General features: G+C 37.3%; 1 protein-coding gene across 1 annotated transcript in view; it reads left to right on the top strand.

Moving 5' to 3' along the window:
• The window catches only part of DNAH11 (dynein axonemal heavy chain 11), a 373,548-nt gene that overhangs the window by 96,767 nt on the left and 260,496 nt on the right, over window positions 1-16,285 (top strand). The window contains exons 27-28 of the mRNA XM_077996991.1: window positions 447-538; window positions 1,733-1,859. Of these exons, the coding sequence (XP_077853117.1) occupies window positions 447-538; window positions 1,733-1,859 (219 nt within the window). The remainder of the gene's footprint in view (window positions 1-446; window positions 539-1,732; window positions 1,860-16,285) is intronic.

Genomic DNA, 16,285 nt, shown 5'->3' with positions numbered 1-16,285 from the left:
TGTGCTTTTTAAGATTCTGGGCGCTCTCTCATTCTCTCTCTCTCTTTCTCTCCCTTTCTCCCTTTTTCTCTCCCTCTCCTCCCCCACACTGCTCCTACCTGTCTCCCTTTCTCTTCTCTTTCCTCTTCCCATTCTCCGTTCCCTTTCTCCTTTTGCCTTTCTTTATTCTTTTTCGTTTGATTTAGAAGAGAAAAATTCTCTGGGCCTAAAGTGGTGACAGAGCTTCTCACATTTATTTTGATAAAAGCGGTGTGCTTGTACATGCTTTTGATCTTCATCTAAGAGTTGAAAAGCAAAAGTAAACAGATGTGGTGTCAGACATTCTTAGAAGTATCTTTAACCTTGCCTCTTCATTCTTTGTTCTTCATTTTTTAATTCTCGAAACGTTTAAAAGTTTAGAAAATATTGTTCTAATATCCACGGCTCCGTATTGCACTTTCATACAGGAGTTAATGTTCAAGACAGCCAAAGTAGAAAATGTGTTAGAAGCAACATGCAGACCTAATCTCTATGAAAAACTTAAAGATTTACAGTCCAGGTAAGAATAAAGCTATCGAAGATGATCAGTTTACTGTAATTTTATGAAGTCCCTTTCACATACCAAATAGTGTTTAATACTCTGTTATGGAGGTGCAACCTCTTGTAAATTATTTTGTAATTTTGCTTATAATAGTCTAGTTGTCTCATACATATTACATGGAACATACATATAGTAAGTTAATGTAAATAAATCCAAAAATATTTGTTTTCTGAAAGGAGTATTATGCTAATATATCTTCTTATCAAGATAATTGACATGGTTGATTGATCAATTCTTTCATCAAACTATCCTGTAAATATTGATTGAGCACCTACTGTGTGCCAGGAACTGGGATTGCACTCTGTTAATGTAGTCCTTTAATTTCTGTACGGTTTCATTTGATTAGAAATTATCCTGAGGCAGCACAGTAGCACTTTTGAAATCATGGTCCCAAGGGCCATTTGTAAAATAATTTTCACATTTAATTCTGGCTTTTGATAAAAAATGGTCAGATCTGCTACTAAAATGATGGGTTGTGGAACTGCGATCCTTTTTTTATTGCAAGGTAAGGAAAGACCTAAATAAAATTTTATATTACATAAACAAAGCAGTTTTAGAGTCTGAAAGTTTTTTTGGTAATGAAAAGGGCAAAGTTAATTATTTCAGTTGAGTGATGCTCTTTGGGGCTTCGGGGCTCTGCCTCTGGGTCATTTCTGCTCTGCTGAGGGCAATAAAGTGGAACCAATTCTGGATCTTATGACTCCTCTGAATACCTGACAGGAGGGAAGTCACTTGTGTTTTGTAGACATCCAGTGGGGGAAAAGAAGACTGTAAACCAATTACATCTTACTAGTGCATTTTGCTCTCAGGTTGAAGGATGGCAACGTGGTCTTCTCCACTGCTGCTTAGGAGTGTCATTCAGAAAAGCAGTGAATAACGTAATCCTAAGTCTAATTCATATTTAGCCACAACTAATGGGGTGTGTGTGTGTGTGCGTGTGTGTGTGTGTATTTGGCATAGTCCTCTTCTACTTGGCATAACTTGTATATTAGTCATAAGCAAGATAGATGATGGTGTCAAAAAGAAGGAAGTAAGCTACCTGTTAAACAGTAAGTTTACTGTAATGAATGGACAGGACTTGAGTTTTGTTTTGCTGAAGTTTTAATGACTGAATGGACAAGATATGCTTAAAAAGATTTTTCATTCATATAGGCTTTCTCTTTGTGAAAAAGCTCTCACTGAATACTTGGAAACCAAGCGCATAGCCTTTCCTCGCTTCTATTTCATCTCTTCTGGTGATTTACTTGACATTCTTTCAAAAGGAGCTCAGCCTAAACAGGTAATATTTCTTTGAAAGTCTCGTATTATACTGTGTTAGCAGAGGAAAGTCATAGTGTCTCTATCATTGTCAGATGCTACCTGTCATGTCACGTGGGCCAGGAACTAGAAAATCTGCAGTTAAAATTTGTAATGCAGCACCAGAGGTATGTCAGAGGCTGTGCGAAAGGGAGTGGGAAGAATAACTGTCTGGTGCTCAGTAAAGAGGAACGATATTAAATGTGTAAGGCTTACAGTGCTGAAAGAAGTTGATGGAAAGAAACACTATCACCAAATCCCCCAGAATTCTGGGACAAGAGCTGGGGCATCCATTGCCTGGTTAGCAGCTTTCCTAGGGGAGAAAGGGTCACTTGGAAAGAGATCATGGCTGGTACCTTCTTACTCCTCCCTCCAGAGTCACCTTCATAATTACGACATTGGGCTAATCTTCAGTGCTGTCCAAGTTAGATTTGTGTAATTTCAGGATCATCCTGAATTAACCCTCGAATTCTCCGCTATCTGTGCAAAAATAGTGCATCACCTTTTTGCTGATTCCCACGTCAATATTTAAAGCAAATCAAAACAGATATTATCGTGTGTAATCTGAAAGCTCAGATCAGAGACAAACTTTGTACAAATTCCAAAGCACTACTTCCTGTAAACTTTAAGAGAATGTTGTCTTTCATTTAGACCTACTCAATCATTCCTGTTCACTAAGATCTTACAGTTGTTGTGGCTGATGTAGCTGGGCGCTCCTAGAGTTGACTGTGTATTACAGATTATTTTGAAACTCAAGCTTGTGCTATATAATTGTGGCGTTTTCTCCAGTTTTTTTTCTTGGAAAAATTTTTCTCTAGATATTTTTTATGCCATTTCCTTTGGAATGTGTGTCTCTTTACACTGCAGTTCCCTGAATTTTGCTGTTCTTTGGGCGCAGTATTTATCTTAATGATTTCTCTCTTCATCATTTAACTTTGAACCTAAATTCAATTGGTTGGCTATTCTTGTTGTTGCTAATATAAGTGCGGTTGTGCTATTAGTAACAGAATTGTTGGACAGTTTGGGCAACGTGTTCAGGGTCACCACTCAGGTAGTATTGTTTTGTATATTCATGCTAATTTCCAGATGGCTTTGCAAATAAAATCTCTGTGATTAAACTGACTATGAATCTACTATATCCGTCTTTTACATACTTATTAGCACACAATTAGATATCTTTAAAAAAACTATTTTGAAACATAATAGTTGTAACTACACTATGCTTCAATAAGCCCCTGAGGGCATCCTCATGACCAGCAGCTGAACCCTCTGGCCAGGGTGACTATATGAGGGTAGCAGGTATTATATTTCATTAAAGTACATGTTTCTGAATACTTTTCAAATCTGACATGCTTACAATGCCAAATGAATTTTCAATAAGTTAGCAGAGAGGTGCATAAATCTGTAAATAGGTAAGCATTCTTTTTCTTTTAATCATATTATTTAAACAGAACGAACACTAATGTGACTGGTTTATTGAATAATATTAATTTCATGGAATAACAGTCATGAAACAGTTTTATCTTTCTGCAATTACTAATCTCACATGTGCCCTTCTGAATCTCTTTGCACCCGTAGCAGACCCCTTTATAATATTTCGGGCAGGTATTGTAATTTCCTGGTCTTCCTTTCTTATTAAAAACTTAAAAAATAAACCAAAAGCAACTCATCATATTCTAGTTGGAAATTTCCATCTCACTCCATGTCAAGACTAAGCTGTCATTTAATAACTTGGGGTTGAGAGGGAGACTTTGGCCCTTTCCTCCCCTGTCTCTGCCCATTTATCATGGAGAGGGGTTTAGGGGTGTGATCTCTCTGTTGTTGCCCTTTCTTAATGACTGCTCCTGCTTCCCTCACCAGCAGTGACTGTCCATCTTCACCCTTAACAGCAAGGATCCATATGCTGGGTTTCTGGTGGAACATGTGTGCAGGTCCTCTGGACAAAGGGAACCTCCCCAGGGATGTATATGCCAGAGCCACCCCCACTTTAATCCTTCCAGTTCTTGCTCCTGGCAGTGTATCCAGCCACCTGGTTCCATCTTCCTTCTCCTTTTCTACCTAGGCAGGTGTCCAAACAAGGGGCACATCAAAGATTCACTTCCTACTGGTACCCAGAGTTTTTATGAGTGATTCTCCTATTCCTCTTGCTTGACCTTAGAGTGGAGGTTGGGGGACCCAGTCTTCTATCTTACCCACAAAAGGGGAGGGAGATGCCATGGCCTCCGCATCGTGGCTGATAACTCACACTGTGCAGATGGCCTCCTTTGCCCTCTTCCTCCCTATGGTACTTTCTGTAGAAGGCGTGCATGAAGGTAGAGGAGGGTGGGGTATTGAGATGTGTCTTACCAAACCCTGGAGGGACTAACTGTCCTAACCCACATCCGTTACCTTCAGAATGTGCACATACTCACTTCCTCTTTGTCCTTAATCGAAGTCCTACTCTGTGCTAGAGGAAAAGATCTCTCAATGAATTCTTGTCACCAACTCTGTTCACCCTCCTTTTAAATCCTCAAAAAAATCCTTCGTGCCTTAGCTAAACTACATGTTGACTCACAGTCTGTGCATCCCTGATGCCAGTTTATTTTTCAGATTTCAATGATGTGCTTTGTAAACCCTTTAAAAAATTTTTCACAACATGACTTTGGTATTTTACAGAGTGCTATCTTCTCCTTTATCAGTGTGACTTACTGTGGATGTGTCCTCGCCTACCCCATTCATAGCATTTTAGCCATGAGTTCTAAATCCGTGAATTCCAGGTACATTGCTCAGTACTAGTACCCCTCCTTAATGAATGACTAGATTATATAAGGCTTTTGAAACATTTGAAATTATGATGAAGCTGAATGTTAAAATCACAGCATGGAGCTCTCCAAACTCCCTCACAGCTGTGCTGATAAATGCCACCATGCTAACAAAGGGAGGTGGGTATTTCTTCTTGCCAGCTAATAGGATCTAGCCCTGTGGCCACAGTATAAACATGCTTACAGTTCTGACACACAGATTTGAAGTGGTTGGATATATTTTTGATGTATTTTGAAATTTTGAGAAAATTTGTATTTCAAGTTGTGCTCAAAATGGGATTTCATTGAGGTCTTTTTGTGTACGCTACTTAAATTTTGAACAATTAAAATTTGCATAAAATGCTATCACACTGTTACTAAAGGTCTATTATTAGAAGAAGTGTTTAGCAGCCTTTGTGGTACAAATAACTATCCAAAAGTGACTTGTTGAAAAGGAGCTAAGGGTCATTTGAGTCATCTAGAGGAATAGCCGGCTTCTTTCCCTGAAAGAAATGGTTCTGCAAATTCAACATGCATTCTTAATTCTTGCTCACTAACTATGGAATAGTTAATGCTACAGGCTGTTAACGCCAGATAGTGTGATCTTGCCACACTCTCTTACCCTCTTTTCATTATTAGAATCAGTTTCAGACCACCAGACTTAGTCTTTCCGTCTATGCCTTGTGTGCTAACATTCCTGAATGTGCTCCCTGTAGTGTGACCAAGATAACATGGCAACTGCAGCTTGTGGAGCAACAATGCAATTTCCCCATAAAAGGCGCCCTTTGTGGATAGATAACTCATCTTGACATCTTGTGAATGACTTGAATTTTCCAGGCCCCCCTCCTTTACCCACCCACACTCCATTTAAGAGTGTTGGTCCAAGTGAGAGTTTCTGTAGTTAATTGTGGAATGTGATCAGCTTGAATAGACCAGCCAGGGAGGTCTGATAACCACTACAACCCGAATTCTGTAAGCAGAAACCCCCAGTTTAAGATACAAGAGTTGGAATGGTAGAGGGATAAAATTGGTGTGTCTAGAATGCTGTCAGTAATTATTAGGTTTTGGTAAGTTTGGTTAACATCAAGTTTTAAAAATTTTCTTCCCCCCAAATTCAGCCTGACCTCCCAAGGTTATCAGTTAACTAAAGGATGGTGGATACAGGTGCTGCTTAACTTCAGTGGTCAAACTCTCTCGTAGTTGCTGTAGAAATAAAACTTAAAGGTGTATTTGCAGGATTCATTGATGTGGTACAATAGTTACGGACAACTGACCTGAAGTCCTTATGGGATTCAGTATTAACATTCTTTGGTATTTTTTTCCCCTTTCAGAAAAAATTTGTATTTTTTAACTGAATTAGTACAGTGGTTAAAGTTAGACAAAATAATATCAGTTTACCCCTTTGCACCCTTTCAGGTTGTTATATACTACCTTAAAATAACTGAAAACTTTGGGCAATCAAGGTGTTTGTAGCCACTGATTCCTAATGTGAAAGGTCTTTTTGTCTGAGAACAGTTTGCACATTTTCTTTCTCTCGTCTATGAAACATTTAACTTCTTCATGAAGGTGAGGTCTGGAGAAGCTAACCCACAATGGAGCTTATACTAAAGAAAGACTTGCTGTCAACGTGATCGGCTCTACTTGTGCTTCTAATGGGGTAGCTGTGACCCTGACGTGGCCACTGAGCACTTGAAATGTGGCAGCTAAGGAACTGACTTTTTATTGTAATGAATTGCAATTGATTTAAATCTAAACCTTGATATTTGATTCAGTTATCGGAAAACATTGTGTGTTTGAAACAACTTGGGTGTGTGAATCTACCTTTGCCCTTGCGTATTCTATGAAATGAAAATACAGGTGTAGCATTTTCAGATGAAAAATCCAAATTGAGCTGTGCTGTAAATATAAAATACATACCTGGTTTCAAAGACTTGCCGCAAATAAAATAATGGAAAAGATCTCACTTTTTGTATTACTCACATGTTGAATGATAATATTTTGGGATATACTGGATTAAATATACATTAAAATTAATTTCACCTTTTAAAAATATGACTTAATGTGGCTGTTAGATGGTTGTAGCTGTGCATATTGAAGCCACAATGCATTCTCTAAAATGACAAGATACATACACTCAGGAATGCTGAATGTTTGCATGAAGAAATGCCCTTCAAGGGCATCTGCATCAGTCTACACACAAGGAAATCTGCCAACTTGTCTTTGGAGAAATCTCCTAAATTGCAGTGATGAGACAGATGGTACTCAACTGATACCTCTAATAGACTGTAAATATTGGCATTCAAAAAGGTGCTTGTGAGAAATGAGCTTTATATTAGGTAATGAAAAGCACCATTGGATCTTAAAGGAGCAAATATCTGGACCCCACATTCCCACAAGCACAGTATGTTTTTATGCAGAGCTTCCATTTGGTTATCTTCCTGATGGAGTAAAAGTAAAAGTGTCTCAGCATATGAATTTCAAGAGGATGGAGCTCAATGATCACTCATAGTATGCCAAAACCTTCGCTGACAGGAGGAGATTCTTCTTTAGAAAATTAATAGGAAAAGGATGCAAAATGTACATGGTAAGTTGAGGGCATGCAAGAATGAATTTTAGTTAAAATGAAATAAAACTTCTAATTTTCCTAAAGGAAGTAGAAAGCTGGAAAGATATGAGGTGTCTAAAGTGAAGGAAGTGGTTGCTCCTGAGTTTAAGTTGGGGCTGAAGAAGGAATGAGAAAGAAGGAGCAAAAGGGCACAGAAAAGGGGTCGTGGTTTTGACCATCTTGCCATTGGCTCTATGTACCTGCAGCTGAGGAGCAAGGAATGGAAGCTGCTCGTGAAAGGGTAGTCTGTCACAGAAAGTGCAGCATAAGAGCAACTCTACTTGTCATGACTTAGGAATGTGTAATATTTTAAATGGATACCTTAATAAAAATGCAGCCTGATTCACTTAGAGGTTCAGGTATTTAGGTGTATGACAAGAAAATAGAGAATCTACTTTCAAAATAAATGTCAAATTTTATATCCCATGGAGATTATCCTTGATTATCTTCTCAAAATGATAAATATGTGGTTAATCACAAATTATATAACAATATGCACAATTTTTTCTTCATTTTGCATATGTGTTGCCACTGCATTCCATTCTGTTGTAGCCCCTTTGGAATTCTCTCCATGGCCAATGTATAAGTTATACAACAGCATTAGGGTTATTACAATGTGCGGTTAAAGTAAAATATCACTTCGATGTTATGAGATCCAAAAATTAAATGTTGTGAACGTGGGGTCCTGCCAGCAAGAAGTTCTAGGCCCTTGTATGGAATATGAAATTGTTCTGGTCTCAGCCTCGCTTTGATGCCACTTGATGAACGTTGTCCAGTTCCAGCTTAAACTCAGTGGGTAGAGCTTCCAGCTATAACAAATTAGCTTTTAACAGAGTACCGTTCTTTCTGGGAACAACTAGAAAAGTGGCTAAAATATTTAACTAAATCTGTTTAAATGCACTGAAGAACATTTAAAGAGCATTGAAGAAGTTAGTGTTTCAGGGGCTAAGATAGCAGCAGAAGAAGGCACAAAGAGATTTGCCTAATGTTTGATGCTGCTTTTCTCCTTGAGACATTTGATAATTCATAGAGGTGGCCAACGGCATGAGAAGCTGATCAGAGGTTTCAGGAGGCTCATGGAAATTGAAAGAAGGAGGAAAATAAAATAAAAACTGGAACTCAGACCCCGTTAAGGAGGATATTATACAGAGAATCAAACAATAATAAGAAATGGCTCTAAGGCAGATTGGATAGAAATTTACCAGGGTTGGGGGAGGAGGAATCTACTAGATCTAAAAATTAGATATCTAAATCAGATATCTAAAAATTAGATGTCTACCATATCTAAAAATCAGTTCTAGATGGATGTAGATCTAAATGTGACAAGTAAAACAATGAAACAATGTACAACGTGTGAGGAAGGATATCTTCATGATCTTGGAATAAGCAAAATATCTTAAACTGGACACAAAAGTCCTAACTACAAAGGACATATTGGATAAATTTGACTATGTTAAAAATTTAAAACTTTAGCTTATCAAAAGATACTTGTTAAGAGAATAACAATGCAAGCTGCAAAGTGGGAAAAGGTGTTTGCAATACAAACAAAAGACTCATATATGGAATATATAAAGAATTCCTACAAAAGAACAAAGGCACATAATCTAATATAAAAGTGGGCAGAATCCTTAGACAGTTCACAAAAAAAGATTCTAATGGTTAGTAAACATAAGAATGGTTGCTCAACTTCAAAAGTTATTGGGGAAAAATGCAAATTAAAACCACAACAAGAGGTATATTTTCTGTTTCTGGCCAAGATGAAAGGAACTGGATTTACCTTCTTGCCTGAAACTTAATGAGCCCAAACACACAAAAACAGGAAGAAAACTACACCAAATTGCTCAAATTGGTCAAAACAATATGGAATTCTCAAAATCATCCATAAAACCAAATTTTATACAAGTGAACAAACATAAGGATGACAACAGACTTCACACTGGAAACAATGCAAGTGAGCAGACAGTGGAGCAGCAATTTCTATTTTCTTTTTTTTTCTTTTTTGAGACAGAGTCTCGCTCTGTTGCCCAGGCTGGAGTGCAGTGGCCCGATCTCAGTTCACTGCAAGCTACACCTCCCAGGTTCACACCATTCTCCTGCCTCAGCCTCCCAAGTAGCTTGAACTACAGGCACCCGCCACCACACCTAATTTTTTTGTATTTTTACTAGAGACAGGGTTTCACCGTGTTAGCCAGGATGGTCTCCATCTTCTGAACTTGTGATCCACCTGCCTCAGCCTCCCAAAGTGCTGGGATTGCAGATGTGAGCCACCATGCATGGCCTACAGTGGAGTAGCAATTTCAATGTACTGAAAGAAAAAAACACCTGTAACCCTAGAATTTTATACCCAGTAAAAATACCTTTTTAAAAAATGATAGCAAAATAAAGATGTTTTAACACATTCAAAAACTCAAAGATTTCATCACCACCAGACTGGCACTACAAGAAATGTTAGAGGAAGTTCTTCAAGCAAAAGGAAGATGACACTAGATGGAAATTTGGATCTATACCAAAAAATTATGAACACTGAAATGTCAACTGTATGGAAGTAGACAAAATTGGAGCATTAGCCAATCACTAGAAGATGGAATGGTATCAAAAAAATAGGAACATTGAAATAATATATATGTAAGTTTAAATACTGGCCCTATTGATTACTGACAATGTTATTGCTTAACGTTTCTGAACCTCAATATCCTTATATACCAAATGGGGAAAGCATTAGGTATTATCTCTTTGGCTTCTAAGTAACAGGCAAAACAAAGTGCATAAAGAACCAGTAAAAGTACATAACATATAATATTGTAAAATTGGCCACAAATTCTTTGCTTTCCTGTATCCATGCCCTTTCAATGTGGTGTGGCAGTATTTATCAAGGCTAGATACTAATTCTCCATTTGGGTTGCCATATCACTTGTTTTGGCCACTGTGTCATTAGCAAAAGCTTGAAAAGTTTTTGTATGCCAGCACTTGCCCTTTTGCTGCTCTTTGGAAACCTGTAATCACCCCATCATGAATGAGTCAACACTAGCCTGCTGGATAATGAGATGAACATGCCCATACCCAAGCTACCAGCTGGGCAACCATCACACATGTGAGAGAAGCCATCGATCACCAGCAGACTACAAATGTGTGGAAGAGCCCAGCTGGACTAGCTGAGGCAACCCAAAACCAACACACAGAATTGTGGCTCATGAAGAAGCCAGTAAATCTTGGGGTATTTTGTTATACTGCAAGGTTAATTAATATATGTTCTTTATGTGTTTACATATTTATATATGTGTATGTGGATATATATTCATCAATATCAAAGACTTTATGTGCTACTGATTTAAAATATTTTACTTGAAATTTAAAAACAAAGCAAAAAATTTATTAAAATCAAGTACTAATTCAAGTTTTTATTTTCTTTTATTTTTTCCCTTCTTGAATACATTGATATCATTGTTTTGACATCAGTGAGTTTGGGAAGATTGGGGAAAACAGCATAAGTTAATGTGTTTCTCTTTACTAGACGGAAATACTCTGCCTAGTATTAATTTTCCCTTCTCTTTTTAATTTGCGTGGATATTTCCTAAATTGTTAATATGATTTGGGATTCAAAAAACACGTATGCTTGCTAATACAATGAGATATCAAGATCAAACTCACCAAAGGCTAAAATTAAAACTCACGAAACAATAGGATGTGGAGTAATGGGAATGTTCATATCTAGCCATCAGGATTATAAATTAATACAACTACTTAGGGAAACTGTTTAACAGCATCTTCTAAATAGGAATATATCATACATTTTTATCTAGCAGTTCACCTTCTCAGTGTACATTCAGCAGAGATACTTACATAGATGGACCAAAAGAAGTATACAAGAATTTTCATAGCTGCTTTTTTATAATAGTCCCAAACGGGAAGCAATTTAAATGTCCCTTAACAGTGGAATGGCTAAATATATTGTATATATTGTATTGTCTTTATACAGTGGAATACCATATAGTAATAAAAATGAAAAAAACCTAGTGCTATACCAAATAACATGAATGAATTCAAGTGACATAATATTGAACCATAGGAGGCAGATGCAAAAGAGTGCATACTATGTGAATTCACTTCTGTAAAGATAATGTCCCTTTTTAGAGAAATAGTAAATGGCATGCATCATGAGGAGTCTTATGGGTGCTGGTATCCTATTCTTTTTTTTTTTTTTTTTCTGGAGACCGAGCCTCACTCTGTCACCCAGGCTGGAGTGCTGGAGTGCAATAGTGCAATCTCGACTCACTGCAACCTCCACCTCCTTGGTTCAAGCAATTCTCATGCCTCAGCCACCTGAGTAGCTGGGATTATAGTTGTGCACCACCACGGCCAGCTAATTTTTGTATTTTTAGTAGAGACGGGGTTTTGCCATGTTGGCCAGGCTGGTCTCAAACTCCTGGCCTCAGGTGATCTGACTGCATTGGCCTGTAATCCCAAAGTGCTGATATTATAGGCATGAGCCACCATGCCCAGCCACTATTCTATTCCTTAATCTTGTGGTAATCACAAGAGTTGTGCTTGCTTTGTTAAAATTTATTAAGTTGTACACACATGATGTTTTCCTGTTTTTCTGCATATGTATTCCAATTTCCAAATATTTAAAAAAGCCAGCATTTGTGTTGTGAACACATTTATACAAAATTATATAATTCATGCATGTAAACATTTTATGAAAGAAACACAAAATCAATCCTATATGCACTGATGATACATGGATATGTTTAAGTTACAGTAGTAAGTGAAAAATCAAATTACAAAATATTATACTGTGATTTTATTTTTGGTAAAAGCAAATCTGAATTATGTAAGTAATTGCATGTTCATTATTGAAAGTTTGAAAAATATAGAAATACATTAAAAATGAGATTAATATACTCATTGCTATTTTTGAGTGATCATAGTTTTTTAAATGTGTCTGTGTTTGTGAGTTATAACATATATACTTAATCAAAATTGTAATATTCCTCTACCATTTGATGTTTTGTAGCTATAAGAGGTTTCATTTTATGAATGTGCCATACTGATTTAACTAGTTTCTAGAAGGCTTTTTTTTTTTTTTTTTTAGATTTAGTCTCTTAACCGTATTGCATGCCTATTTCCCTGTACCATGACCAAAACTGTTATTTAATTTTATTATTTTATTATTATTTTTTTCTCTGGAGATGGAGTTTCATTCTTGTCGCCCAGGCTGGAGTGCAGTGGTGCAATCTCAGCTCACTGCAACCTCTGCCTCCCGGGTTCAAGCGATTCTCCGCCTCAGCCTCCAGAGTAGGTGCGTGCCACCACACCCAGCAAATTTTTGTATTTTTAGTAGAGGTGGGGTTTCACCATATTGGCCAGGCTGGTCTCAAACTCCTGACCTCAGGTGATCCACCTGCCTCTGCCTCACAAAGTGCTGGGATTATAGGCGTGAGCCACCGCACCCGGCCCAAAACTGTTATTTAAAACACACACACACACACACACACACACACACACACATATACAACCATTTACTATTTTGACACATTGACTTAAGTTTTTACACATGTAAAAATCATGGACTCACTTTATCTCATTCTAGAGAATATCATCCACAAAAGACCAGGGTTGCCCATATTTTGGTCATGATTTATATTGTTACAAATATTATTATTGTGAGTATTGCCATTATGAATAAATCAGTTAATGAAGACATATGAAGGAGTCCTAAGGTGCTCACCAGGCCAGGAGTGGCACTAGACTTGGTGTATATTTTATCCCATTTATAAGCAGCAGCTACATCTTTAGGTAGATAGGGCAAATACGAACTTAGATATAGGCAGAAAGCAAGCATTAAGGTTTGAGAATATAATTGTAAGCTATTGTAATTTCATCTTTTTTCCCTTTGTTTTCTAAGTGAACAGTAGCTGTAAGTCATGAAGGTAGATTAACTGATCACTGTACCGGTATGCATTTTAAATTATAAAATTACCTAGTGATTAAGTATTTTCAGTTAGTTACAATTAGATAAATGTAAGTTCTTTTATTTCATAAGAGGTTCTCCCTGTGCACAGTTCTGATATTTATGAATTTCAGTTACTAAGGTTTGGTTAAATACCGCTAGTGCCCTGACAACACGGTTCACATTTCAGATACTACGGTATGTTAACTCTGAGTGATTGCATAAAGCACATACTTGATTACTCACTCTTCAGCCCACAGAAATCACTGCCTAAGTAACAGATGTGCATCATGATCAGTGACAGTCATGTCACATCTTTCTAATTCTGTCAGTGATCAGCCACTGTGCTGCTTTTACTCACTTCACACACAGGCAGCTAAGCTTGTAGTTAGTTCTATGATGAACCTACATGACATTTTTCATTAGTTAATGGACAGAAGGAAATAGTAACAAAGTTGGAAGTATAGCAAAGAAATGAAAATTGATAATGCTAGAAGCAAAAATGGAATCGAACGTAGATGGGAGTCACAGAAGAGAGAGATGATGGGCAGTGACGACCGAACACCACTGGAGAGAGTGATATGCAGCCAGGGGAACTTAGTGAAGATAAACTTGGGAACATGAATGACAACAGTGGTTTCGACAAAAAGGATGAAAATGTACCAGAGAAAGTGATGCCAGCAAAAACAAACACATTAAATAAAACAAACCCCCCCAAACAACAAAAACTGACTTCACATTAAAGAGATTTACAAGAAATTTCATGACATTGAATGCTTGAGAGATAAAATGTTGATGGCCGGATACAAATTCAAAGGGAGTATGAGTTTGTCAAGGCAGAGAAAAGATGCTTGTTCTGGACCTTAAGTAGTAAGATGAGAAGGAGGCAAGTGCTATTCAAATAACTTAAGTTTTCTGCAGAGAAAACTGTTTAGTGTTTTAAAATGCAGTCGACAAAATATTTGTTGATGGTTTTTTTTGATCACCCTGTATGTTTATAACAAACAGAAGCTTTATATGTTTTGACAAAAATTTGTAAAGGTTGTTGTCCCATCATAGGTTACTCCCATTGATCATTCAGATTGCATAATGTGATTTCAGCCAGTGTGGTCATTTTTATGATTTTGTACTATTCTGCAAAGCCAGGACTAAGTGTATTCAATTTTTGCACTAATCTTTTAGAAACCTACTTAAAATACATGATGAGTTGTTGGTTCTTTTTAAAAAATGATTTGAAGTGCTCATTTCCTTTCTCTATCAAAAGAGGGGCCTACGAAGTCTTCGTTTATTTATTTATTTATTTATTTTGAGATAGAGTTTTGCTGTTGTTGCCTAGGCTAGAGTGTGGTGGTGCCTTCTCGGCTCACTGCAACCTCCGCCTCCCGGGTTCAAGTGATTCTCCTGCCTCAGCCTCCCAAGTAGCTGGTATTACAGGCATGCGCCACCATGCCTGGATAATTGTGTATTTGTAGTAGGAACGGGGTTTCACCGTGTTGGTCAGGCTGGTCTTGAACTCCTGACCTCAGGTGATAAACACGCCTTGGCCTCCCACAGTGCTGGGATTACAGGTATGTGCCACAGCACCCAGCCTAATTTATTCTTTTTAGTTGTAAAATGAAAGGCCTTTCCAAACAGCTCACTGGGAAGAAGGAATTTTAATTTTGGGTTAACAAATACAAAGAGATCTCATTAAAAATAGAACAAATCTGAGGGCAACAGGGTCCACACTAGTTAAAAAAATAGTCTTGTTCCCTCAGAAAGTTTAAATAGAAGACAATACGAAAACATCTAACTTCAACTATGCCATATATAAGAAATAGGAGAACTCTGCCTAAGGTTTGTGTTTCCTGGTCATTGAGTTACTACAGAGCTAGAAGTTCTCAGAATTATTTTCTCACCCAAGCAATAATGTGTGAGGGTGTCTGATGGCTGAAGTCTCATTTATCCGAAGGCTTTTCAGTTGAATATTATCTAGGCCCATTACACAGTAGAAGCCATTCAACATCTGTGTACTTCCTGGCCACTTCAGCTGTGAGAGTGATTTATGAGATTATTGGAGACTTTCTCTATATTAATATCCTCTGGGTAATGTACAGGGATGGAGGAGAACAGAACTCAAGCTGTGATCAGGCAGCTACCACACTATCTGTGTTTAAAGTAAGCGAGAGTCTCAAAAACTCATCTATTTTAAACTCAGAGGACTTCTTGCTGTGATTTTCTTTGATACTAAAACTGCATGTACAGCAAAAATGAAAAGGCTGAAAGCTTCAAAGATTAAATCACCCTAAAGAAGTTCCTTACCAATATTGGTGTTGGTCTTGTCATGCGGAAAATTTAGGCAGGTTGCTATTGTTTCTAGAAGCTGCTATGGTATACTTACCATGTCCGGTTAAACTGCATTTCAAGAAAAGTTTGTTACAGCAATGGAGACTATATGCTTGGAAATGTTTTGTATTGCTTCACCCTATCTTCTGGTTATCAGCAGCTCATATTTTTTTCTGTTGAGGTAAAATTTAACATAAAATTAACTGTTTTAAGTATGCAATTCAATAGTATTTTGTACATTCACAGTGTCTTGCAACCACCTTTAATCTAATTCCAAAACATTTTTATCAAGCAGAAAGTAAAACCCCCTATCCATTAAGCAGTAGCTTCTCATACCCCTCCCTCCTGCCCCTAGCAGCCACCAATCTGCTGTCAGTATCTGTGGATTTATCTACTGTGGATATTTCATATAAATTGGATAATACAAGATATGACGTGTAGTATATTGTGACTGGTTTTCATTTAGCTTGTTTTCAAGGTTCATCCAAGTTGCAGCGTGTATCAGTAATATTCCTTTTAATGACTGAACAATATTCCATTGTATGGATATACCACATTTTGTTTATCCATTCATCATTTGATGGACATTTAGGTTGTTTCCACTTTTTGGCTATTGTGAATGATGCTTCAATGAGCAGAGATGTACAAATACCTGTTTGAGTTCCTATTTTCACCTCTATGAGTATATACCTAGGAGAGGAATTGCTGGATCATTGGTAATTCTGTTTAAGTTTTTGAGGAACCACAAA

Source organism: Macaca mulatta, chromosome 3 (assembly GCF_049350105.2).
Source record: "Macaca mulatta isolate MMU2019108-1 chromosome 3, T2T-MMU8v2.0, whole genome shotgun sequence".
In the NCBI taxonomy this organism is placed as follows: domain Eukaryota; kingdom Metazoa; phylum Chordata; class Mammalia; order Primates; family Cercopithecidae; genus Macaca; species Macaca mulatta.
This window is presented reverse-complemented; position numbering and strand designations above follow the sequence as displayed.